Source organism: Bombus pyrosoma, linkage group LG15 (genome assembly GCF_014825855.1).
Source record: "Bombus pyrosoma isolate SC7728 linkage group LG15, ASM1482585v1, whole genome shotgun sequence".
Classification (NCBI taxonomy): Eukaryota; Metazoa; Arthropoda; class Insecta; order Hymenoptera; family Apidae; genus Bombus; species Bombus pyrosoma.
In genome coordinates, this window is record NC_057784.1 from 3,090,517 (window position 1) to 3,117,028 (window position 26,512).

The 26,512-nt window shown below is 36.9% G+C and overlaps 3 protein-coding genes across 4 annotated transcripts in view; 1 reads left to right on the plus strand and 2 right to left on the minus strand.

Moving 5' to 3' along the window:
• LOC122575704 (disintegrin and metalloproteinase domain-containing protein 12) overlaps window positions 1-14,885 on the minus strand; it is a 70,993-nt gene extending 56,108 nt beyond the window's left edge. The window contains exon 1 of one of the 2 annotated variants that reach the window (XM_043745024.1): window positions 14,589-14,885. In XM_043745024.1, coding sequence (XP_043600959.1) covers window positions 14,589-14,712 — 124 coding nt within the window. In that variant the 5' untranslated portion in view covers window positions 14,713-14,885. The remainder of the gene's footprint in view (window positions 1-14,588) is intronic. The other variant, XM_043745025.1, reaches the window with a different exon arrangement.
• Window positions 14,886-15,283: 398 nt separating this feature from the next.
• On the plus strand, window positions 15,284-18,679 carry LOC122575721 (cilia- and flagella-associated protein 206-like). The gene is made up of 13 exons (XM_043745066.1): window positions 15,284-15,503; window positions 15,600-15,765; window positions 15,839-16,019; window positions 16,090-16,259; window positions 16,335-16,548; window positions 16,616-16,745; window positions 16,813-16,920; window positions 16,992-17,094; window positions 17,178-17,245; window positions 17,341-17,489; window positions 17,561-17,659; window positions 17,727-17,862; window positions 17,923-18,679. The coding sequence occupies exons 1-13, from the start codon at window positions 15,411-15,413 to the stop codon at window positions 18,148-18,150; spliced, it is 1,845 nt and encodes a 614-aa protein (XP_043601001.1). The 5' UTR covers window positions 15,284-15,410; the 3' UTR covers window positions 18,151-18,679.
• LOC122575738 (upstream activation factor subunit spp27) lies at window positions 18,252-22,388 on the minus strand. The gene is made up of 5 exons (XM_043745104.1): window positions 22,247-22,388; window positions 20,842-20,932; window positions 20,215-20,507; window positions 19,885-20,138; window positions 18,252-19,806 (listed from the first exon to the last, which is right to left on the minus strand). The coding sequence occupies exons 1-5, from the start codon at window positions 22,287-22,289 to the stop codon at window positions 19,690-19,692; spliced, it is 798 nt and encodes a 265-aa protein (XP_043601039.1). The 5' UTR covers window positions 22,290-22,388; the 3' UTR covers window positions 18,252-19,689.
• Window positions 22,389-26,512: the final 4,124 nt, after the last annotated feature.

The following is a 26,512-nucleotide window of genomic DNA, read 5'->3' on the forward strand; positions in this document are numbered from 1 at the left end:
CGTTTCGTCGTACATCCTTTGATGCTGTACAGCGTGCAACCAACATATCGACGTCAATAGTGCGCATATCTGATATGAATTGAAACGAGCTCTTAATGGATACCGGAGGTGATACGTAAATCTCAATTCATAAGTATTACGACGTCTTTTAGTTTCGTATAAAATATGATAATTATTTAAAGTACCAAAGAAACGATTAATCGATCACGGTTTTGCATTATTTCGTAAAATAACCATTTGTACTTAAGAACGATACGCGTTAGTCTGAGAAATCTTCTAGCACGAACTTCACCGAGAATGTTTTATATGAATTAGACGAGAAACATAGTGTATATACATGTATGTATAACCACTATACACGTGTATATAACAATAGTGTCACACCAGATTCAAGGTTGCATTCGATTGCTTTCCAATAGATTTCCCAATTTTCTGAATCAAGGAACACAATCCTGCGCAATTTCTATAAACACGGCGAACGCGGAAAATCGAATCGAACATCCAAATAGTCTTCAGCAAATAGTCTAGCTAACAAATAGAGTGATTCGATTTATGACATTGAATCACGCTTGGATGGAAGACTTGCAGTCGGATACCTTGGTGAAACGAAAAAAGAAGAGACGTTTCGGTAGTACGATTTCCAAGATACAGTCTAGACTAGCAGTCGCCTTAAGAATGTGATCCATTGTTAAGCCGAGAATAGATTTGGATCACGTGGCGACGCCAGTCTTCCTCTCAGGCTACGCCACACCCTTCTACAGTTCTTTTCTTTGTGAAGAACTGAGGAGTAATCGGGAAACCAAGGGAGGACACGTGGCTACCACAAACGGATGAGCACGACGGTGGGATTACAAAAACTATCTCGATCGATCGATCGATACGAAGATCCGACGTCGAACGATCCGACGACATATTGTGTGAGTCATAGAAGTCATTCGACGTTCTTGGTAGCAAAGTCCTTTTCATTTTATCCGACGATATGAATCGAAAGCTGGGCAACAGAGAAAATTGCGTTGTCATCTGCGAGGAAAGTATAATATTACACGGGGAAAATTTATGCATTTTTGGAAAATTCCAAAGCTGCAAAAATGCACAGAATTCACGTAATTGAGAAGCAGGAAAAACAGATGATAAAAAGTTTCGAAATGGTAGGTAAAACGTTTTAGCCAAGGTGGGTCGTATATTTAATACAGCGACATTTTAACAATATAATAAATATACCGAATTAAATATGTAAATTTTACTAGTGAATTTTATGCACTAACGCACCTGCAAAGTTCTCAAAAACGCATAAACATCTTGGTTATTTTACTTTTTTCTCGAATTAAGCGACAGCGAAGCGAAAGTAACGTGAAAAGTAACGAGGGTTTCCACGCGTCTTAAAAACGCTCGTCCTCCTGACAAACGCTGTTTCCTCTTTGAACGTTCGTTCTTTCCTTTTTTCTATGACACATCGAGGTGTTCCGACGCATTTGACGATGTAAGTACTATTCGAACCGTAAAATGATTCTGGGAAGAAAGAACGTGACCTCTGGTGCGATGATTCACGCAACGTGAAACTTATTGTATCTTTAGTCACGCGTGATGAGCAGAACTGTGGTCGAGAGAGGAAGAAGAATATGTAATTCAGAATCTTTCCGAGAACTACTCGAGACATCGGACATCCGCAACACGGCTTCGAGTTCCGGACTAACGGACGATCTTGAAACATAGAACGCTACTGGAATTCCCTAATCAGAGATAGCACGTCAGAAAGCTATTTCACTCTCATCTGGCACAGGTTCTGCTCATCATCGTCACGAGTGTTCGATATTTTACTCGATGGATAAGGCGAAGAGTTGAAGAATTTTTATCATTACGCGATACTAACATTCATTGACGAAGTAAGATTGTAGGGGTTGCAGACCGTAACCCCTATGTTTACGATTTCGATATCTTTCAGTTTGTCACGGTCATAGAAATTAAACAACACTGTCGAGGAGCCTCAAGCTTTAGCATTATCATCGTTTGATGAACCAGAATCAAGCAAAGCGGAGTGATTAAATATAGACTCTGTATCAAGTCCTACATTCTATTTTTATGGTATCAAATTTTCGTATCGATGCGAAAATATTATTAAATGGTACAAAGTTTAATATACGTTTTTAATTAATTAGAAGTTTGTCTCGTAGTTTGCTACCATCGTACGTAATCGTAATCTTTTTGTAATAAATCAACTCACGGAGGTAGGCAATTTGATTTTTTTTTAAATTGAACATTAGCCGTGTACTTGTTTAATGAAATTAAGAAATTGATCAAACATGCAGCTCGTTAATAGTCGGAGAGTTGAAAGTATCTCAAATGTATTCAATGCATCGTCGAGAGCAATGATACTTATAGAGAGTTCAAGGGACAACTTTTTCACTAGGAAAGGCGATCTTTTTGAAAACAAATACATCGACCACTGGTTCGACTTTACGAGAGCTATAAAGACGGAGTAAAGATAGACTTCTGATGAGGAGAAAGATTCGTGGAATCTGGTCGATGTTTGGCTGGTAAAGTTTCAACGATGAATACGAGAATCTAAAAGAAGTGGTGTTGCTAAAGTATAAAGAACGCTTTGAAAAGCCAGCTCTCTCGCATTGACTCGACTCAAAGTATAAAGATTGCTACTTGTGATTCTGACAGATTTCAACAATCCAGCTTTTCGGAATTCTAGCTAATATACGAAATGGTGCAATTCGATCGTTTTTGATCGTATCTTTCACTGTTCTCTGGTAGCTATCTCTCTGTAGTAACGTCTTTTCGTGATCTTAAGAGAATTCTCAACCAAATTCTACCTATACCTAAAAGTTGCCGAGCTCAATGACCTATTTTCTCTTAAATTACTGAAGTTATTTGAGTCAAATTGTAACTGAATATTCGACTAGTCGTGCTAAATAGATTAAACGCACGAATCTTTTTTAGACGTACTTAGTAAATCGTTTATAAAGTGACGGGTGGCCTGTTTTTACGTATTTTGTCGATTTAATAGTACAGTAACTTCGTATGATTCGTCGCAAACATTTCCTTCAATTTTTAAAGAAATTCAAAAAAGTGGGACAAAACTGTCAAAAAGCGGTTTACCTGTTTGTCTGGTTTCTTAAGGATGAATATTACTTGATTTCACAAGTTTATATTTATCAGAAGGAAATGGTATAAAGAACGGTAAATTCCAAATAATAAATAAATTCTACGAACTAATATTTATAACATAATCCTTATTCTCTATACTTTTCGATTTATGGCGTTAGAGCAGTATGGGTTTCTGAGCAGCTTAAATAACCCTATGCTACTATACCGAGTAAGATTTGATTCTTACGACAAATCGAACCGCGCTACATTCTCATAAACGTGTGAAACGCTCTTCTCGTAAAAATTCTTCCCTGCGTTTATCTCGACAGAGGCGCGAACCAGAACTCAAAGGAAATGTCTTCGAGGTGGTCAGATTTTCTGAACGAACTCGACCAAAAACGGATTCCACGATATCCATTTTTGCCGAGGGAACTTTGAAGCGTGGGACAACGCGAGAGAAAAATCAACGTGTCCTATAATTTTCGCGTTCGCGATGAAAAGTCCGACGTTAATGTCGCACTCGGCGGATGCAATTTAACGGTAACACGGCCATTTGCATAATTGGTCCAGATTGACTCTGTTCCGGTGGCTCGATCCGAATTGACCGCTGAATCGTTCAACGAGAAGAAAATCCGCGGCCTGGATGCAACGCTTGCAAACAACCAATCAAACATTCGAACGATCACGATGACTGGTAATGTCACCTTGAAGGAATATGCAGGAGACTCGACCGGAAATAAGAAGCGTCACCGCAAAACTGGAGAGCAGTCGACTCGAATGCAAATGAGATTACGCAATAGGATACAATTATTTCAAACCGCAATGTGATGAACGTGAAACGTGACGTCGCGCCTTGCTAACTTCGTGATTATTGTAGCGCAATCTGTGTTGTACCTACTTTCTTGACATTTTAGAACGAAGCTTGTAGCGAAGGAAGATAATTTTCCATTTTTATAGAACAGATTTACCTCACAGAGGATCGAACAATCAAATAATACGCCAAAGTTATGTAATAATAATTAAATGTATAACGTCCCTGAAAATGCAATGAATCATAGACATTCGTGCGCTAATTTCAAAATTCTCCTCAATGATGCGGATGTTGGAATAATGGAGCTTAATTAATTAACATTCTCGTTGTTCAAAATGATGAAACTTGTTTCGCGAAAACGTATGAATTATTCAAAGTTGTTAATTGAGGGAGGATAATGCGGATACTTTCATGACTCTTTATAGCATACTGTTTCCTCAAAGTACAAAAGTCGCAAACAAGTATAAGCCGAAGGATTTTCTGACGATGAAAAGACACTACTCGACCGAAAATAATCCACAAAGCATGGAGAATGTTAGAAAAGAGATAAATAGACATGGAAGAGGAAAGATGGAATGTGTGTTTCAGCAACATTGGTCCACTCCGAATGACGATCATCCGACGAGCAACAAGTGTGAACAAGGAGCGTGAAATAACGGGTTGCCGAAGGACACGAACGTTTGTCGACGCGAAGAACATCTGTAACGCTACGTGACATCGGCGCGAATCGGTTGGGAGCAGCGATTAAACGGTCGAGTCGTAAACCGACTCGAAACTCGAAACGAGTCGTCAAGTTTGTGAACCAGGCCATTGTCTCCTCGCGCAATTATCCTCTAGGTGGAATTGGAACAGGGGGGGTCGTCGGTTTCCTGGGCATTCACGGGTCCAAGCCACGAGTTCGCAAAGCGAGCTTAATTCGAGAGCATATGGCGGCCGCTGGCACGCGTCGCATAATTTCGTTCCAATGGTCGGCGTGTTTGGAAAGCCTCGACGGAAATAGCCGGGCTTCAATGAGACTCGGAAGTACAATGAACGCCACTCGCTAAGGGGATTCGATGATTGCCGCCTGGCCACGTTGTTGCATCGTCAACATTACCTTCGTGCCTCTCTCTCCCCATCTGTATAATTTCGCTTGCTTGTTTACACCACCCTCTGTATCGTGTCTAATTAATCGACACATAATTTCATACTTCGTGGACAGTAATAATTATAGAGTACATATGAATTGTTTAGAAGCCACACTTCGAATCAATTTCGAAAACGAAACCATTGAATGAAAGAAACTGCCTGTTCGGTTTGTGGCAAAATTTTAATATATTTTTAGAAAAATATAAAGTGAAATGAATTAATTTTATATCTCAATGCAAATATAAAAGGACTGTGGCGAATAAATAAGCAATGTAAAAATTGCAATAACAACGCTCGAGAAATCGGATAATTAAACTTCTAATAATAAATCAGACATTTCATCGCGATTCGCTTTGTCCGACTTGTTTTTCCTTAAAATATGGCTGGATGGTTAAACAGGGCTGGAGTCAAGGAGAGTCCCTCGTGTCAATTGCCACGACCTACTGTCCGAAATACAACGTGCAACGTTTGAGATGCCGGGACGAACTCCCGACTCTAGAAATCAGGCCACAATGGGACTTTGAAGAAAACTTATTTCTTAGCCTCGGATGAAAATGTAACCACTCGCCAACGAGAAGAACAGAATCGACAAAAAGGTGTACAATGTATTTTTGGCGATAAGTTTCAGCCTTCTTAGTTAACTTAGCGGTATTGCATTTGGTCGAGATCTTGTTGCCATGGTTAACAGAATAAGAAAAGAAGGAAAAGAAGCGGTATTTTCGTCACAATTGAAAGTAGAATCGTCCTCGACCGTGTACGTTTAAACGTTCGCGTAACTCGTTTTAAATTTCAAATGTGCGTGACGGGGTTACTTGGGCGTCGAACCGGTTCGGTTCGCGGGAACTCCAGCCATGGAGAAAGGGTGAAAGAGTAAACTGATGGTAATTTAAACCGTGATAGTGGCGCCCATATGCCACAGCTGGACTTTTATTTTAGTTCTATCCGTTCAACGCTTCGCCAGCGGAAAGCTTTACGATCGTCTCTCGCAGTAAACGTCCGCGTCCGTATGTTACGTAGAGAAACGCGCTTTTAAACACAGTGAGATTAAGAGACACCGTTTCGTTCGCAGACCGGATCCCGTTTTCCTTCAAGAACGCCCGTTTCAAAATCAATTCCGACATTGGCAACACCAACACCGCGGAGGAATCTAGGACTCTGCCCATTGCCGGAGTCTCGAAGGTCGATCGATGAAACTTTCATCGTCGGCGAATCGAGCGAACCGATCGAATGTGGCACGATTTTAACGATTGCAAAAATAACGTCGACTACTTGTCTGAATCACAAGATAGACTAAGGACGAACTTCATTTCCGCTTTCTCATAGTCTAAAATTATTATTATTATTATTTACTTATTTAATACATGTTCTCTGTTGATGATAAATGATGAGATCCGCGAATGTAGATTTAACCGTTTGAGTGCCAAGCAGTGCGATTTCGCTGTTTAGATTTTGTGTGGAAAAGTCGCGGTACATTTGAACGCTACGGACGACTGACGGTATTTTGTACTTCATTGTTATCTTCTCAGTAATTTTTATTGAACAAAACTTGAGATATTTATAAATTAATAGTACGCATATATAATAATATAGACGTATTTCATAAAGTAACAAATATGACGAGCGCTATCGCGCCGCTTGTTTCTCTGCGCAATCGATTACGGCAAGCGCTATCGCGCTGTTCGGGATATTTCGACTCTGTTTTTCCAATGACCCCCGGGACCCAAACGTAATTAAGCATAGAACATGACAAAGTAATATTAAACTACGTTAGGCGATCAAATAGCATGCTACGCGTAACAATGCGGGAGGATAGATTATAAGAATCTACTCGAATCTAAATACTTTTGTAGAAGCATGAATTCTAAGAGTTGCGAACTACAGATAGTGGCATTAATCAACTTGAACAGGACGAAAGCAGTTTGTAGCGCTTCCCTGAGATTTCTCCGAGATTCGAGAGATCTCGAGCAAAGTTTTTTTCAAGATGAAACTATAAAAGTTAGTTTGAACGTGGAGAAATCGTGGACAGAATAGTTCGAAAAGAAGCGTGGGGTTTTTCGAACAACTGAAATCGCGATAATCTGCGGATGTTGCGAACGATGCGTCGGCTGGTACGGCTCGCCCACGGCTGGCACGTATCGTTTATAAAATTCTGCCCACACGTGGCACGAGCCTCTTCGTCGCCTCGATCGTCGTCTCATTGAGCTTAACGCTCTTGACCCGTTGCCGAGCCCTGCCTTAACGGCTTGCCTTTCCTACGCCCGTCCCGTTGCTTTAAATCCTCGTCTAGCAATTGAGATTTCCTACGATCGTCCCGTGAATAATTTCCATACGCCAGGTTTCGCTGCGTGATTATTTCTGTGCAGATCGTGGCAGACACTGACGCGCCATATCGATAGAAAATCAACGAATAAAATACAGCAGCGGCAATTTAAATACAATCGACTTATCCTTTCTTACTAACTACGCTTGCCGCACAATTAACGAGACGTTTATAGCGGAAATTATCGTGTCGTCGCACGTAGTTGTACGTATTATAAAGATGAATATGTTTTTATATAGTAGACTTGTTAAAGCACGTAGACGTAAAACATGTTTCTGAATACGGTGTCAGTACGGTGTTGGCAAACATTTTACGATAAATAGACTGATGTTATTTATGCAATTATGGGACATTTGAAAGTGCGAAAATACACGGAATGTTCATAATACGCGAGAATATAAGGAATATCTAGTCTAATCTGGCGATACTTGGTAGGTAAAATTGTTACTTGTCTTAATTGTGTATAGTCATGAAAACTTGAATTTTCATTCACAAATGAAGATTTCAGGGAAAAGATACGAGAAATACAATTTGTACTTTAATATTAGGTTGTCCGAAAAGTGTCTTTCTTTTACAGACACGTCTTTTACAACCACGCATCTTTATACAAACATGAAATCTAATTTGTCGAACGTTGTGATCTTTATTTTGATAGAACAAAATGGATCATACGTAATTCGACAAAATAACGTGAAAGGAAAAACGTTGTGCGTCCATTATTTCCTTATAAAACGAAAGAAACTTTCCGCACGACCTAATATTATCGAGTGAAAAATGGAAAAAACCTATTCGATGCAAAGATATAAGACTTTCACTGATAGATGACAAATTCATCATGTTCTGTGAAAGAACTAACAGTTATGGAATGTACATACACAGTTATAGAATAAGTTTGCTCGTGAAAGCACGACCGGATCATCGATCCAAGCAGAACAAATAAATACGCTGTGACTAAAAACTGTGACTAAAGTTTGCGATCTTTGACAGAACTGAATCCCTCGGAGAGGCATTGAACTTTGTAAAAAAAAAATCTAAGACGATTTCGGCCGGGATTAATTAATCGGATTTCCGCCTCCACGGAACATCGATTCTCGGACCGGATTTCCTTAAAAAAGGAGCAGAAGAGTTGCGGAGCACAGGACACGAAGTAAAACTTTCCAACGTTATCTAAAAGCCTTGTCCGACGAAGTTTTAAGCCTTCAGCCGCAATGTCCAGCAGTGACTCGATCGAAAACGTATAGAATCTCCATTTGCGACATAGACTGTCGACCATAAGTACTAGAACGCGTCATTGGATTTTATGTCGATAAGTTCAACAAGAAAAACGTATCAAACACAAAATATCGATACATGTGTTGAGTTGAGTATAAAGGTTGACTAATTCAGTAAGGGAAAATAAAATCAGTACGAGCTTCATGGCGATAGTTAGATGATGAAGTCATTTTCGTATAGATAGGAGCGAGGAATATTTTTTAACACAGCTATGATTATGTTAATTTTAAGCCTATTTTTGTCCCATAGCGTAGTAACTGCAAGTTTGCTACCTCCTTCTCTTCGTATTTTTGTTACAAATTTTTTAAAATAAGACTTTGACCGATATTGATACAATATCTTTTTCTTAGAATTCATAGAACATATTTCTCTATCAAACCCCGGGGGGATAGCCCATATATTATACTAATAATTATTAGTATCATCGTTCGATTCTGAAGAATCAAACGATGAAATCTGATGGAGTTGATCAGTTTGGTTTGTGTATGATTGAAGTATGTAACAAAGAGATATTCTAATACTTGTGGCAATATATGTCAAAAAATGGAACATCCAAAGCGTGTGGTTTTTGTGGAGACGCGTTTCTCCTTCGGGCTCCGGATAGGGTAAAGGGGTGTCGCACCCTCGTCACGGACGCCGCGACAGTTTTTTCCTTGCCCAAAGGTGATCTCGACGTGGCGCGGCGCGGCTCGTTTTAACGGCCAGACAATGAAGAAGAATGTAAAGTGGCGCGGCGAGGTTCCATTGCCTTTCTCGCAGCCGCATTGTTGCCCCGTCACAGACGCTCCGGGGAACGTTTAATCAAGACTCGTGCAAATGAAAATCGTCGATCACCCCTGTCCAATGAATCGTCGGTATTTCATTCTAACGATTTTCGATCGTTGTTGGACGCTCCACGCGACTCTTTAACATCGTCTCGCTTCGATCCACGCGACGAGATCGTTGGACTTTCAAATAAACGAAGAGAACTGGATCGGATTATCGGGGCTCGATTCGATTCAATTATTTTCAGTAGAGAGAATGGATGAACATTTTCGTAGAATTCACGACAAGTAATCCCGAATTGCGCAACATACATATCGCTAATTTGCAATGTCGAGTGCCGTGTCATTAAATCCAGGTAATATGTTTTTACACAAAGTGAATCATCGACATGGCCCGATATACTCATTTTCCCCGGCGAGAACGCATGATTAATTATTACTGCGCGTAGAAGCAAGAATTCGGTATTGTTCTCCTATTTATTCACGGTTTTCGCATTCGTTGATACACACATCGATTATCAACGTGCTTTCAATGCTGTATTCTCTCCGATTTCGTGGAAACGAGTAAACAAATTATTTATCCACTGCAAACATTCAAAGCCAAATGACAATACCTATCAGATAAACACTACGGGTTAATTACATTCAGCTAATTTCATACGCTGTCTTGCATATGTAAATTAATATTTCTAGTAATATTTTACAAGACAGAAGTTATTAACGCTAATAAAATCTTGATTAAAGTCTTTGTATATAAATAGCAGAATTATAAAATTGAAAATAAAACGAATGAATTTTACAAAGAAATTTCACAAATTATTGGTTATGGGAATTAATCCATAAAGAGAAATTATCATGTCGTTTTAATTTCGACATCTCGAGTGTTCTTCTTTCAAACAGAATGTAAAAGCTATGGCGATCTTGAATGAACGCTGACCCGGCAGAGATAAGACTTCCTAATCACCAACTGTACCAACCGTAAACTCATTCTTAATTACAGTCTTCTTGCAAATTGGCAGATACGTGTCTGTTAACAAAGGCAAGAGAACAACGACAATGGAACTACGCAATTGCGAGTCTTTTCCTTCTTTCCACCCAGAGAACACGTGCGCGAATGTTTCTCGATATAACGGAGAAACTCGTGTTCGTGGTTTACAGTTAGACGACATTGCTTTTTTCGCATATCACAGTTAATCATCGGCGTTGATTAACTCTGGTACGTGTAAACCGGTATGGATCCTAATATCGGTCGCCGGGAACAGGAAACGCACGATCGGCATACGAAAAACGATTTCGGAATTCTACAGTGCTGTTCAAAAGTATATAGACGCTTATTTTTTGACAGAGTGTAAGAAAGTCGCAGAACGATTTTCACTCTATTGGAGTCGTCGTAAAATATAAAAAGAAAAAGTTACCAACGGAAAGTTACAAAAATTGCAAGTGTCAGACTGAACCACCTTTGTCACTTAAGAAGACAATTTTACAATCTGCCGCTTTCTTGATAATAACAATAATAAGAGGTACGTTAGTTTCTCGTATTGCCTCGATTAATTTCTTGTTTAAATAACTAAGTAGAGCTTTTAAAGAGAAGACGCGAGTCAAATAACGAAAATTGGGAAAAACCATTAAACCGCATAATTACCATATGTTTTAGTAACATTCATATATCGTTAATCCAAATCGACCAAAGTTTCTACATATTTATGAACAGTAGTATACGTCGCGAGTGGCGAGAGTACGAGAGAGCCCATAAATCGACTGGTTGGAGAGTAAGCGGAGTCACCGATAAGCGGAAGTCGCGGTGAATCGACCTTCCCCGTTAGACGCCGCTTATATTTATGATCAACCACTTAAATGAACGTCGCGCCGCACCGATACAATTCGTATGCATATACTGTGTCGTTTGACGATCATGGAAATTGCGTTAATTCGTTCCAAGTAAATATAGAATGATTCTATTCATGAATCATTCTCGCTTGACTCGATCGCAGCGTTGTGGTCATGGTAATCGTTCGTTCTACTTAACCCCTGACTCTCGCGTTTTTGAATCGCAGCAAGTTCTCTGAGAATGAACAAAGACAAGAGCAAAGACAAGAGCAAAGACAAGCGACTTCTGATTAAACGTGATCGAAAATCGAACGGAAAGGAGAGATTAATCAGTAGAAGATCACGGATTCGCAAATACGATTCAATGAGTTTCTCAAACTCGTTCGAATCACTTCGATTGGAAAGCGGAACGATGGATTGAGAAACAGACGATGAGACGTTCTTTCTGTTATTTGTCACGCATCGCTAATCTCTGAAATCTGACCATTACCGCAGAAACGCATAATTATTTCGACTACCATTCCTGAGTAGATTTGGTAGGTTTGTATTAGTTTTGAGTAGTATTGAATTTTTTCAAATCTTCAAATCAAAAAGGTGTATAACGAGATTTCCTATAAATTTCCAATTAAATGATTGCTTGTTATGGGAAAGAGAATCTTCTTCGTCTAATTCGCAGTTTGAAAAATCGAGCCATCTACAGGTAAGGAGTTTTTCGAACAAAATACCATATTTAGTATTAAAAATTACGATAAAAATCAATTCCATTGCGCTATAGTATTCTATCATGCATAACTGTAGCAATAACAAAGATTAGAATATTATACATGAATCAAGTAAATTATGTAAATAATTAAGTAAATCTTTTTTCCATAAACTTGTCAAAGAGAGGCACAGTGTGCGGATACCTTTAAACGACAGTGCAACAGAAAGAGAGAGTTTATACTGCAAGTTGTTATTTTCGAAACCGACGCTCAAAAATATTTTCGCGTTAGGAGAAACGAAAATCACGGTGATTCGAACTTCTTGCAGATAACGTGGGCAACGCAAGCCAAATAGTACGAGATGGTATACACGTACACACCTCGTCAACTCGAAGAACCACTCGACCATGTCGACGCCTTGAAGGAGGATGGATTAATCATCGATTAGAGGCAAACGATCGGGTTGACTTTGAGTGTAGCTGAAGCTCGTCTCGTCCAATGAATCATACGAGCACACCGGACGTCCCAGACATCCGTCCACTGCCTACGAACTTTCTCTGTCTTTATTGACTTTTCATTCGAGTCAATGTTCCATGCTTATCATTTGCATCGATATTCTACTATACAGCAGTTATTTTATTCCAACATTCGACGAACAAGCTTCGTAATACTATACTTATTGATGGTACTCGGTTAATTAGCCTACGTTAAAGAGCAATTATGAACGTAACTACGTAAAAGAGGGATGTATGTTGTTTAACGTTTCACGACGTATAAACAAAGTAATATGTACGTTCAATCTTCGTTAATCTCGTTTGATGCTGTAAACGTTCTGCAATAATAGTATACATGTACATTTTTACATTGGTTTCAATTTTCGCCGATACAATTATGACAGTCGCGTCTCATTACGGTGTTAATGAAATTTCAAAAAACTATTTTATAACACATACCGTATGAATGTAAGAGAATGAAAACAACAGGCTACAGATCGATAAACGTTTCACGAATGGACAGGATTACCGCGGAAAGTCTACGGCGGCTGATGAGCCGACCGACTATAGGCACGCTTTCAAGGATTTTCTACGAGTACCTTCACGGACTAGTGAGCGTTCCGAGAAGGACGAGAAAATAACGAACACACGACGCAAGATCGTGCGCCGCCACGAATAATTAAACCGTTGTTAGTGCTACTGCTTTCTTCGCCTATCCGCAGCCTGTTTTCTGTACCGTTTGTGTTTAGGAAACGTAACGCGAAAAATATTGTTTTGCTAGGAAAACCAGGACGAGGTTTTTCGAGAGGGCTCGGCAGATTCGTTAGCGTACATTGTTTCACGGAAGCAGCGAGCCTGTAACAACCTCTTGCAACGAGTCAACCGTTTACTCTCTTATATATGGCCTCGACGCGACGGTGCATTTCATAGCGTTCGTTTTTTATCCTAATATAACGCGAAATGCTTCTTAAATCGGTCGGTTGCAACTGAAAGATTTAATCCACTTACGTTTGTTAAACTATCGATAATAATGACCAAATCTTCCAGTCCAACTTTCGAGATTTCAAACTCTCAAATATTGATTCTTTAGATTTCGAATGTGGAATCTAACGTTAGACTAATACGAATATTAATATTTATAATATTTCAACCCGTGCTAGATAGCGAATCGGAGAAGAAAATTAGACGTCTCATATTGTGTTATACAGAGGTATGTATATACTATATATTATTATATGCATCTTATCCCGATAAATAATTAAACCGAATATCCTATAAATTGTCGGTACGATCGCGAGTATTAGCTGTTTAGGTGTATGGTTTGCTCGTAAATCTTCATCGATCCGTCTAACGTCACCCAGCTCATCCTTCTTCCGAAACACAACGAAGATTTTCTTCACCTGTTTTTCTGGCCGCTATAACTTTGTACGTTTCTTTGTTGCTAATGTCAATTATTATAATATATAATACGATAATGCGTTAAGTTGGTTGTATTTTATCGGGGGAATATCGAATAACGCGTTCGCATTAATGTATGCGTTAAAATACACTATATTCGCATTAGCAAGGTTTGCATTGTTTGGCCATTCGAAAGCTACCCCCCTGCGCGCTTTACAATATGCGCATACGTTGAATATACACAAGCCTCTCCATCGACTTTATTTAAAAAATAAACGTCAACTTCGACTAAACCAAACATTCGACGATCGAAACAATTCTCGACCTACCTTTCGTATTTTACTTCGATAGCTTTTGTCTCAACGATACGAACTAGAAGAAACATTTGTCTGATCCACAATGAAACGTGTGTATCGAAGCAGTGTAACTTCGATACATATAGGTATGTCTATGTATAGGCATAAACGTGCATATATGATAATCAATCGAAGTAAACGGTACGCTACTGTCACATAAAAATATTACAAACACATATCATGTACAATTTGCATGCTTAATTACAATTCAGATACAAATGTTTACAAGATTTAGTGAGTAGCTACAGGCAAAAACGTGATAACTTTGACTCTCAAAGACGTAAAGTAATCCAAACAAACAAAGCTAGAGGGAGGTTGGAATAATCGCGCCATTGAAAACAAGACACACGACGGTTACTTCGACTGACTGTTTGTTTTGTTTGTTTTTTTTTTTTACAAAGATGAGAGAATTTTGACGACTTACCATGGCTCTCGGTGTATACGTCAGGTAGAATCGCGAGTAGTACCAAAACCAGCACTAATTTGCACTGCACCGTCGCACCACTGACGGTACATAGCGAATTCGACCACCGGATATCACTCAACATGTTTCTTGGGCAGCGAATCGCAATGCACAATGCTTACGCGAACGTCATGACAACCGGTAATCACGTTTTTGCGTTCCGTGCTCTATCTGCTTTCGTGACGCACACACCACACCGTACTGGCCACCCAACCCGACTGCTCCGTCGGTTTGGACTGTTGCGACACCTCTGACGGAGCTTCGGCCCCCACCTCGTCCGTTTATCGAGCCATCGAAGTTTACGAACGTCTACGAACTTTACCGAACTCGAAACGCGCCGATTACAGCCACATTTAAATCGTCTATTACTTTCAGTATGTTTTTCATTGTATTTTTTTCTCTCCTTTTCCGCTTTAATAATTATTATTCACGAGTTCTTTCTTTTGACCTTTGCAGATATGAATTGCCAATCAATTAACGACAGAAATACGCAGGAACTAATAAACTATTATAAATCACAAAAATATAATAAAAGTCGTTTTATCTTCAGTCCAATGATTAGGATAGAAAAGCTAAACAGAAATTCAGTTCTTCGATATGAAATTTCTAAAAAAAGAAAGACATTTCTTTTTATAGACAAAATAGTAATCGTGCACTAAGCTTTGAATGTAAAAGGTCGTGTTTGGGATATCGATCAAACTTTAGAAAGCAAACCAATACAGTCGGTCGACGACAACTTAAAATATTAATTCATGTGATCATCATTGTATTTAGATTTTAATCATGGAAAATTTGCGAAGGGAATTAATATGTAGTATAATGATCGCGTGTCAAGAACGCGAGGTAGACGTGACTGAAGATTTTATTTCCTTTTTGGTATGTATCTTTTATGCGAGAACTTTCAATATTAAATTAACCTAAATAATTATTAATTTGACACAAGACATGGCTTTTTTTCTTACATGTTTACAGCTCACTTTGTTTCAATTAAATCCTATATACGAAATTAAGGTAGACGATGAGGAAAACAATGAAAAAATTATTCAAGCGATAGTTGACAAAATATGCGATCAAGAAAAACCAAGTTTAACGATATTGAAAAGTCAATTATATTTTGCGAAGCACTATCATGATAGAGGTGAACATAATTTTTGAGAATGCAAAATGATCAATATAGGACAATGAAATATGTGTATGTTTAATCTGTATAGACGAGACTGTTAAGCGCCATAGGTTGCGATTACATCAAAAAACTGGACCATTAGTGGCGGAAATTTGTCAGACTGAAAAACTTGCGAATAAACAGGAGTCAGAAAAGTTATACCATAAGATGTTGGTGGTTATTACTTTCTTAAGTGGTCTTGGAAATCCTACTGTATCTTCTGTGCTCAAGTAACAATATTAAAACACGTTCTCATGATACTGGTTATTATTAATTGGAGGTAAAAGTTTACCTTTTTAGGGAAGTATCGGTGGCACTGCAAAGCGTTTTTCAACCTTCGGAATTAGAACAGTATGTAAAGATGTCTAAACGTGAGAAGGAAGAACAGCTAATGGAATTAATGTGCATAGTTGCAGGAATACGTTTATTTAATAGAGATAACCAACGCGGAGGCGAAGGCATCGACGATTGTGAGTCCTTGGCGACTAATAGAACGATTGTTACATTATGGAGAAACAGATCATTAATGTAAAACATCTGTTTAGTGCCAGCTATTTTGCAAAAAGCTACTAAAAGAACGCGCGACTGTATTATGGAATTTTTGGAACGTCTAATGACAAAAATATATAAATTCACTGCAACCATCGAAAAAATATGTTTCATTAGAGAATTAATACCATTTGGCGTTTATACAATTGAGAATGTAAACTGGGCAGCCGAAATGTTAACTGCATGTCGGCAACAAGAAATTTACGTCAGGTGTGTCGTTTAAGATTTGTTAACATTAATTTGATGATAATTTCGAAAACTAACCTGTTTGTTATAGGAAACTGTTAAGCGATGTAGAGCGAAGCGAAACAGAGATACAAAATTATATGGAACGTCTTCAAGGACGTCTGTTTAAGCTTCACGATACCGTGAGATATAGGACTGCTATTCCTACTGTTCAAGTATATGTAAGAATACGTCTTTTGTATGATTTTTCATTTTAAAAACGTTACGTCTTATGCCTGAATTTTTCAGCCACAGTTTATCGACTTGGCAGATATATGGATGGGACTTCAAGATGAGGTGATTATATTAAGTGGCATAAATAACTTTTTCTGGGAACTTCAAGCTCTGAGTGCAAAGGTAATTGTTATATATATATATATATATAATTATGTATGTATATGAGCTGCAACGAACCAAACATTCAATAGACCGTGGATGTATACAACGAACCGCTATTGACCGATATGCTGTCTAACGAAGAAGTCCTCACGGATGCTGAAAGACTAGAGCAATCAATGGGTGAACCAATAAGTAATAAGATGAATTGCAAATTAACATTGTAACATTGGTTAGACATAGAAAGCTACAAATTAAATTATAAATTTCTTTTTCAGGGGAATGCGGCGAGTGCACTATCTATCACCCTAATGAAACTAAGGATTTTGAAAATATAAATTTAGAGGTAAAATTATGCGTAAGATATACTATGTAAACTAGATATGCTAAGTGACAGATTGTACAAAACAACATTTCCTAGGTTAATAAATTCATCATCAGTTTCTAGGATTTTGCGCATGGAAGTTCGTTAGTCAACACGGAGCATTGATCCCGGGAAATCCGAATAACGGTATCGTTAAATGGAGAGGAAAATATTACGTATTTTGCTCGATTTTAGCAGCCCAACAATTCGGACAAGATCCTGATAGGTATTTTCATCAAAATATAAGAACATAAATGTATCGAAATAAATAAATGGATAAATAATAAGTTTTCACAGGTACATTTATGAGGCTCTTGATTACATACGCAATCACGTTGAATATGTGTATTTGTTTCAAGTACACGATGATGTTCGAGCTCTACAAACACAAGAAGTGTTAGTATTTAAAATAGTTAAAAAGAAACATATTGAAATTATTAAAACATAAATATTAATTAACAAGGTTGTCGGAAGAAGGACCTCAATTAAAAACTTGTCAACATCAAATGGTTCAAACAGATTTGCATATACTTCCACCTTCCATTGACAAAAATTATTCTTCGAATCTTTGGGAACTAAGAAACAGAGCATTGCACTTAGTAAGTACTGTTAATAAACAGTATAAAGCAGAGGGGAAGATTTCATTCTCTTCTTTCTAGGCAACTATAAGCCGATGCACAACACGCAGTACGCAAACATATAAATCCAACTTCCGATACGGTATTTACGTACAAGCAGCTCCGCCCCGAAATAAAGAAGTTCAAACGAGGAGAGATAATTATATGAACACAAAGAAACTCTTAACTTATATCTTTGGCTTGCGGGGGAGGCGCGATGATAATCAGCACGTACTATCTTTCTTAGAAGACGAACTCGAACATTTATAGATATGTATTCAATTTTATATTAGTTTAAAGGACGAATTGGATAGGATTGTCCGAGGACATCTACGATAGAATGAAGCTACAAAGGGCACTCTAAAAAAAAATGAAAGCAATATCTTTTAATGACGTTTTCAAATACATTCACGAAATATCAGGGCATAACCTGTACTTTTCTTCATTTAAAAAACAAACTGATATTATAACTTGTTATTCTGTGTACACGTTCATCTTTATCTTCAATGTAGTGTTTTCATTATCGTCAAATGTTTGCAATGATTTCTTTGTGGCTTCCATTAATTTAGGCCAGCATTCATTAATTTATATTCAAAATACACAAATTTTTCCATACAACGAGGTGTGAATATCCGCACTAGGATTAATTCTATACCTCGTATCATCAACCTATCTTATTTTCTACAATTCAACATTGCATAATGCTGCACATATTGTGACTTTTAATATGCATACATTGTACCTTGACTGAATACATTATTTTACCATTAAATCTTAAGAGTTAGGTCAATTTTTTACACCAAGAAACCTATATTACGACAATAATTATTAATTACATGATAATACAATTAAATTTCGCTTAGTAATAATTTCAGTGTATAATATAACAATTATACAGAAGAGGATGTTTATTTTTTTGCATTATCTTTCTCTTAATTTTTGTCGCACTTTTTTTTTTAGCCTTACCACATGTCATTACTCCTCCTCTTTCTCTCTCTCTCTCTTTTTGTTGACAAAACTGTTTATCTCTCTGTTACATCCATTGCAGAAAAGTAATCAACGTTAAAAATAAAAAGATGAAAATATTGTGTGATACTCGGGCGGAAATTTTCGATTAAAAGAAAATCCAAATAAATATAAACGCAATAATTGCTATTGTAATCCTTTGTATTTAATTTTCTTCAGATATTGACTGTCACGTAATAAAATAAAAAAGAATTTATTGTTAAAAAAAATTTGAAGTCGTTCTCCCTACTTTATTTTCACTGCCACAATGGCACACCGTATTTTCATACTTGGTGAAAGGGACTGTTTACAAGAACCACCAGGTAAACGATAGAACATTAACTCTGAATACATTGACTTAAAACCAGCTTATTGACTATCGGCCATTTTAATGTTTTCCACATTTCGAAATCATCCGCGCGTCCATGGTACTGACCCTTCCTCCTTTTTATACCGTTATATCATTGACCAAATCTACTTGGATTCCTACCTGTGAGTCATCATTTGCATACACATTTTGGGCAGCTTTTAACAATGTTAACGAGCCACATCTTTAATAATGCCCATAAATTAAGATGCTACATTGCGAACATTCAATAAGACAAAGCAGCTACCATGGACAACAGAATTCATCGGAATGATGTAAACATGGCTAAAGTCTTAAGTCGCAAGAAATATGTTTGTGTTTGTATGTATGTATATTTATGTATGTATCGTGTGAGAAAGATGGAGAGATGCACTTTGCATCCTGGAATACGTTATACAATGTTTATAACCTGTCAGATTTTGTGGTTCAAGGATGATTTAATCTACAAAGTGATTTTTAAGGTACTTCATCATACCAAAAGTTCTAAAACGTTTTACTCCAATTACTTTCAATAATTCATCATCGCAAATTGCGTATTGCTTATTCTTAGGATCCTATAAAAGAAGAAAATTTATTAGAATACTAGAAACAAAGTATGTCATAAAAAAGACCATATAAGAAGTAACACTTACATAAAGATTCCTTTCTTTGATGATACTCCAGATCTTCTTTACGACTTCGTGTCGAGCCATTTGTTCAGCACCAACAACTGCAGAAAGCTCAGGCGATAGTGTGATAGCACGAGTATAACCACCCTTACCTCCAACACCTTTACCACCACCGCCACCTTTCTTCGCTCCTCCACCTTGGGCTTTCTTAACCTTACCCCAATCTTCATCACTATCACTATCACTACCCTTCTTCTTTCCTTTCTTACCAGGTTTATCTATCAAAAATATAGCAAGTTATAACTATAGAACAATGAACATGTACATATGCAAAAATTTTCCTGATTTACCTACTTTTTTTAGGGGTAGCTTTTGGTTTTTTTGGATTGTATTCCTCATCGCTGGCATCATCATCGCTTGCACTCTCTTCATCATCAGAAGATCCTTTTTTACGCTTATTCATTGCTTTCTTTGCAGGACTTCTTTTGGCTGGTTTCTTTTCTTCCTCCTCCTCTTCTTCCTCTGAGCCTTCTTCTTCCTCTTCCTCTCCATCTTCGGATTCTTCGCTAGCAGTCTTCTTCTTTTTCTTTGCTCCATCTTGTTTTTCTTGCAAACACTCCATAACTAAAGTATCTACTTCCTTTTTCCTATAAATGAAGTTGTTACACAATCCACATTAAACACAAAATAAAACTTGCTAATAAAAATATATTTAATTTCAAAGAGAATGTTGAAGGAGGAACGAGGTAGAAACTTAAGAAAACAGTTTTACACAGAGACCCTTCTTTTTATTTAGGATACACATAAGCTCACACTTGAATTATTTTAATTGCAAGAGTGCCTGTGGTATCCAAACAATATATGTATATATTTATAAATTTTAATAAATATCTTTGAAAATTTGATTCCTTTGTTATAAATGCAACTATAAAAGACATGTATATGTTAAATAATGACGATACATTTTAAACGAGTTCTTACCTTTCAGTAAGATCTATGTCAAGTTTTCCTTCAATCTGTAGCCTTACTTTTTTAGCAGACATGGTGGTAAGATCCGCATCCTTAAGGATAGCTAAACATAAAAATGCAAACGTTGTATTGTACGTAAAAAATTGTTTTGATAACTCAAATATTCAAAATTTGATAAAAGGTAGGCAAATTTATTTATGCAGACTTTACTCTCAATCTACTCTTCATATTCTGTACATTATTCATGAACAGTTAAGTATGTGAAATTTTATGAAATATAACAAAAAATAGTTTTATCAATAGAAGATCAATTATCGTAATACTATTAAATTATTTAAGTAACCTAAAAATTTTTAATGTGGCATATTTCATGAAAGTTAGTGTAACGTATTGTAGTTTCCCGCGTCAGAGTGCTAGTAAATATTGAACGAAAATGGCAACCATTCATTGTGCCGGTTGCTGACTTCTCTATATCATAGAGAAAAAAAATTTCTGAAAGTTAACTTTACTACGAAAATGTAATAAATCGGTTGTATTTCTAAAACTGCTTTCATTACATCGGCTGATCGATCGTAGAATACATTGGACCTTGGAATAATGGAAAATAGCTAAAAGGTTCGAGCGTATCGGTGGCGTGATTCACAATTCCGGCGGAAATTTATTAGCTGAAACTTAAGGCGATAAACAGCTAAAGTAAAAGAGATTCAAAGTAAAAAAAAAAGGCATTAACAAATATCGATGGACATTGTGTCCATTTTGAGGCGGCGGGAAAAGGTAAAAGCTATCGAGTAAATATGACAACGAAATACGTTGTAACAGCAACTATAACAAGCGAGTAAAATTCGAGGAACGAGGCTATATTTGGCCTGGCAAAATAAAAAATAAAAGCAGGATCCGTTGAAATATTCTAGAAAATGAGGGCACGGTCCATGCTGAGATCGCTTTTCACGGTGCAAAAGACGTTGAGACAAGAGAAAGAGCGAGATATGAAGCATGCGATGGCTTCAGGCGCGCGCCACCACAGTCAGACGCGTCATACAGTATACTATAGGATAGAATAGGGAAAGCTATCATTTTCTAGAAAACCAAGGAAGAATCCAAATTTTCCCAAGACATCGAAAAATTTTAGAAAAATCTTAATAGTAGATTACACGAAACGGTTCCGAGATGCAATATTCTAATAAAGCTGTGCGTAAGTGGAAATACGATGAATCGTGGTTGTAATGGCCGGCGTGGGGCACGCCACTTCGTCACATCGTGCGCGCTAAAGTCGTCACGTCGCAAGAGCAAAGAGCCCGATTTTCTACATATTCCTAGTCGCAAACGTACCAATAACTTGCACCACGAATGATTACTAACTTAGTTTTATCATATTCGTAGATCAGAATATGGTAAATCAAAGGATATTGCCACTTACCGGTGATTTCTTTACGAAGCTCTTCGTTCGAAATATCAGCCATGGTAAACCTTCTCGCTGTGCGTACTGCTGCCAACTGAACCTCTGCCGGCTGCGGACTCCCGTAGCGTCCGTTGGTACAGTCACCCTATACAGTGAGTCGAAAATACGTTACCTTTGCAAAACTTCAAAAACAGATATCTCGGCAGGGATACGTTAAAAACGAATACTATATACACCAAATCGTGTTAGTTTTTTGCGAGCTACAAGTTTCTCATGACGCCCCACTCGTAATTTTGCGATCGAATGATCCTATTTTGACGTTCCGCCAATACGTTCGTAAAAACATTTTGGTTGTAACTATACTTCAAGCGACCGCTCGTGGCTGCCGGTGGCGTCTACAGTACAGTCGACTCGTATACCTAGTACTATTTCACTTCCAGAAAATATATTCTCAATAACCTATAACAATGGTACCTAAAATTTCGGGAAGATATTATGTATATCAAACTGGGTCAATTTTTTTCTCTTTATAATTTCTTATAACAGCCAATGGCTAATAATGTATATAAATTAATACACCGAAATATGATTTTTCTCAATCCTTCGGACTGTTTTATCGAAATGGACTGTACAAAGCGACCACTTCGAGATTCATAGCGTCAGGCATATAGTCGCATCATATGACAATCAGTATACATTCTACCGATATGTCATAAAAACTAGTAGTTCTATGAATATCAGTTTCGATTCCAGTTTCATTAGGCTAAACTAAATATGAACAATGGCTGTTGTAAATGGAAATTTATTTTTTTTTTTGCATATTTCGTATCATCTATATCGTGAACTTCATTATCTTTATCTATAACAATACTAACATTTTGTTTACGAAACAAGGAATTTTATATATTGATATATTTAACGATATGAAGTGATCTGTACTATATTACATATGTAATAAGTTTATATAACAAATGTGTATTTATCATCTCTAAAAATTGATACATTCACGTGTAATTGCATCCAATCAGTGCGATATTTTAATAGGCCGCGACTGTCGAAGCGACCACTCGGTTTCTTCCTCGCTTTAGTGGTACAGTAACTACCAACACGTTCGAAAGGATGCATCGAATAAATGATCTTGGAAAATTCATAACTTTAAAACCGTTGATCCTAGAAGGACGTTGTATTTACAAAATCGTATCAGTTTTTTACGAGGAAAATATTTCTTAGGAAGCGCCTTGCTCGATTTTATCATCTAACACATGTACCTAGAGTTTATGGCAGCTATGACGTAAATACTTTTGAAGGCGACTATACCCTATCTGGCAGGTTCGTTGAAAGACGAATTTCTCGATAAAATTCCATATAAATTTGTTTCAGAAACATCATCAAAATAAATTGAATTTTTTTTTTAAACGTTCTATGCGTTTAAGTTCTTTTATTTTAGCCTAGATTATATATTTACTGATGACACGTCGAAACTTAATGCCGCCACGGGTGTTTGAACGCTTTAAAATGGCGGTTTCATTTTTCGCGGAATCATTTCGAGAATACGATTTATCATTATTCACTGGTTTAATTGTTCTATAGTAATGAGTCATTTCGTTCTGCTGTGCAACCTTATAATAAATTTCTGATCATATTTTCCATAACAACTTTAACTATTTGTACAGGAATTGATAAAATTATGAACTTTCGCCAAAAATATATTGTTTTCCCTCCTAATCTCTGTCATTTCCGGTACAACAACAATATTGTTTTTATTATGAGAAATTTTTCGTTTGTTACTTATAAATGCTCATCAAATATTTAATGATGTATTATAAAAATGAGTTTTGATAAACAAACAAATATCTTGCCGTCTGTTTGTTTTACATGCAACTCAGGTTACGATTGCAGAATTGTCTCGAAAATATTGATATTTTCAAGCTACAGATAAGTTTGCTTCGCCATCTAGCGTCGTATTATGCACTTCAGCCCTATTAGCAGATAAAGATACTGTAGACTCTAGTGAGAAGTAGCGGGAAAATTGAACGTAAGTTGCGTATATTTTTCCATGTACACAAAATATATTTTAATATTTTTTATCTTATCAATTCTATAAATAGCGATCTGATATATCACTGTTGGATATTTGAGATTTAGAATATATACAATTCTTTATAGCTCCTCGTACCCAATCCTCTGAAATATCGACTGCGCAAAAAATCAAAAACACATGCGAAGTCTATGTTAAATGCTCTAGAGCGATGTGTTTAGAAATTTATATCCAATTTAACCACCGAAGTTAGTAATGTTAGATGTAAGAGGATTCTCTTTTATATTCGGATATAAATATACATGTTGCTGGACCACAAACAAGATATAGGATGGGATAACGGCGTGACATACAATACTTCTTCGTGTCCCACGTTTTAAAGGTTACCTGTTCTCTTCACCATTTTCACATCACGTGCAACCTTATCGACGTTAGTATAATATAGGTTTGGATATGTTCACTTTATTTTCCTCCATCTCTCCTTATATCCCCTCTCATTTTTTCCTTTCCCTTTCATTTGTTTTCTCTTCTTCCTTTTCTCTTCTTTTCTCTCATATCACTTAATGCTTTTCCAAGGAATCGTTCGTTTATGTGTATATATCAGCTTTTTAAAGCAAAAGGTAAAACGTTCAAAATTAATAAATAATAGTAGTTAAAATAATAATAGTAGTAGTAGTAGTAGTAGTAGTAGTAGTAGTGGTAGTAGTAATAGTATTTAAGTTTTATATTTTTTACTGTCAGGTTTAGTTATTCGCGTCGGTTCTTTAAATGTTTTTTTTTTTTTTGATGTTCCTTTTGCACAACGGTCAAAGGTTTGAACGTTTTGTAAACGCACATCAAAAAGAGAATTTCCTTAAACTTTCTAATGCAAAATTAGTCAATAGGAGTGGTGGATGGGATCGTGCATAGGGAGAGTTTCTACTCGCAGCAAACTTCACGCGGCGAGACTCGGGTAATCGGCATTATTTTATATATAATTACTAATCACATTACTGTACGTGATACAATTATTAATTATATAACAAATAGTACGAGTTAATTGGCTGCGATCGCGATTGTATTATATGATTAGAAAGTTTATCGAATAGTTTCATTGATTTCTGCATAAATATTAATTTTTATTTCATAATCGTTTGAATAAAGTATCGCGCTCAGAAATTTAAAAGGTTTCTTGAAGTTCAACCTACAGTACATTGTATATGTATTAAATTCTACATCTAAGTCTGTGTTAGGATGAACAAATCTTGTAGAGATTTTATTGATATCGTCACATATATATTAGTTACAAGATTTAATTTTAATTCCGACCACGATTAATATTGTAATTCTTCTGTATGAATAATATAATATAATATACTATATATATATAATACTATATTAGTAATATATATAGTATTATATAGTATATATAGTATAGTATATATAATACTATATTAGTAATATATATAGTATTATATATGTAATATACTATATACGCATATATATAATATACTAAAATATTCGTTTGATGTTTTCCTGCCTTTAGGATAAATCGGTTCTGGGATAAAGTTGATAGTCGGTATAGTAGAGAAGCGCGCCAATCGGTCAAGTACAAAACAGGTAAACCAGTCTTGTCTTATGGCGAATCGGTAATGCTGAAAATTACGCTAAAATGGTATGGAGACTGTGGAGCCCCCAATACGTGGGATAAAAAATGCAGAAACCTGCAATCGCACAGTTGTCCACTCGATGAAGGACGAATAGATGTCGCTCGAATGCGAACAATTCATTTTCTATGAATTTTACGTTTTAGAATGTCGTGTGGTGGGACGGAACTTATAGTTGCATTATTATTGCTATTTGGTTGTACCATGACCTCCTTTTACATGGCGCATATGCAGTTATACTAACCGCCTATGAAAACATCGCCTCGAAAACCAAATGATAATGATTTAATTTCGGATGATTGATTATAAATTTATTAGCGACGGTGATGTTTCAAACATTTTCACCATTCGCAAGGATATCATATCGATATATCCTTTCTTCACAGATTGCAAAAATTACAAAGATAATGGCCAAAACGCTCGGTGAATTCAATTTTATCTTGGAAAACGACATCATTCGTTTATATCGTATTTTTTCGAAATGCCTGCAATTACTCGAGTTTACGGTAGTGGGAATCGGTATTGTTTCTCTTGCGAATGCATACGGACGGGCGTATCGCTGTTCTGTAACACTCGATACGCGTCTCAAATGGCGTCGCG

Coding starts and splice junctions, on each gene's coding strand:
- LOC122575721 (XM_043745066.1), top strand. CDS start 15,411: ATGGAAAATTTGCGAAGGGAATTAATATGTAGTATAATGATCGCGTGT. Junction 16,020..16,089: donor ACTGTATCTTCTGTGCTCAA/GTAACAATATTA, acceptor TTACCTTTTTAG/GGAAGTATCGGTGGCACTGC. Junction 16,746..16,812: donor TTCCTACTGTTCAAGTATAT/GTAAGAATACGT, acceptor TGAATTTTTCAG/CCACAGTTTATCGACTTGGC.
- LOC122575738 (XM_043745104.1), bottom strand. CDS start 22,289: ATGGCTGATATTTCGAACGAAGAGCTTCGTAAAGAAATCACCG. Junction 20,933..22,246: donor GCTTCGTAAAGAAATCACCG/GTAAGTGGCAAT, acceptor TTTTATGTTTAG/CTATCCTTAAGGATGCGGAT. Junction 20,139..20,214: donor AAAAGCTACCCCTAAAAAAA/GTAGGTAAATCA, acceptor TATTTTTGATAG/ATAAACCTGGTAAGAAAGGA.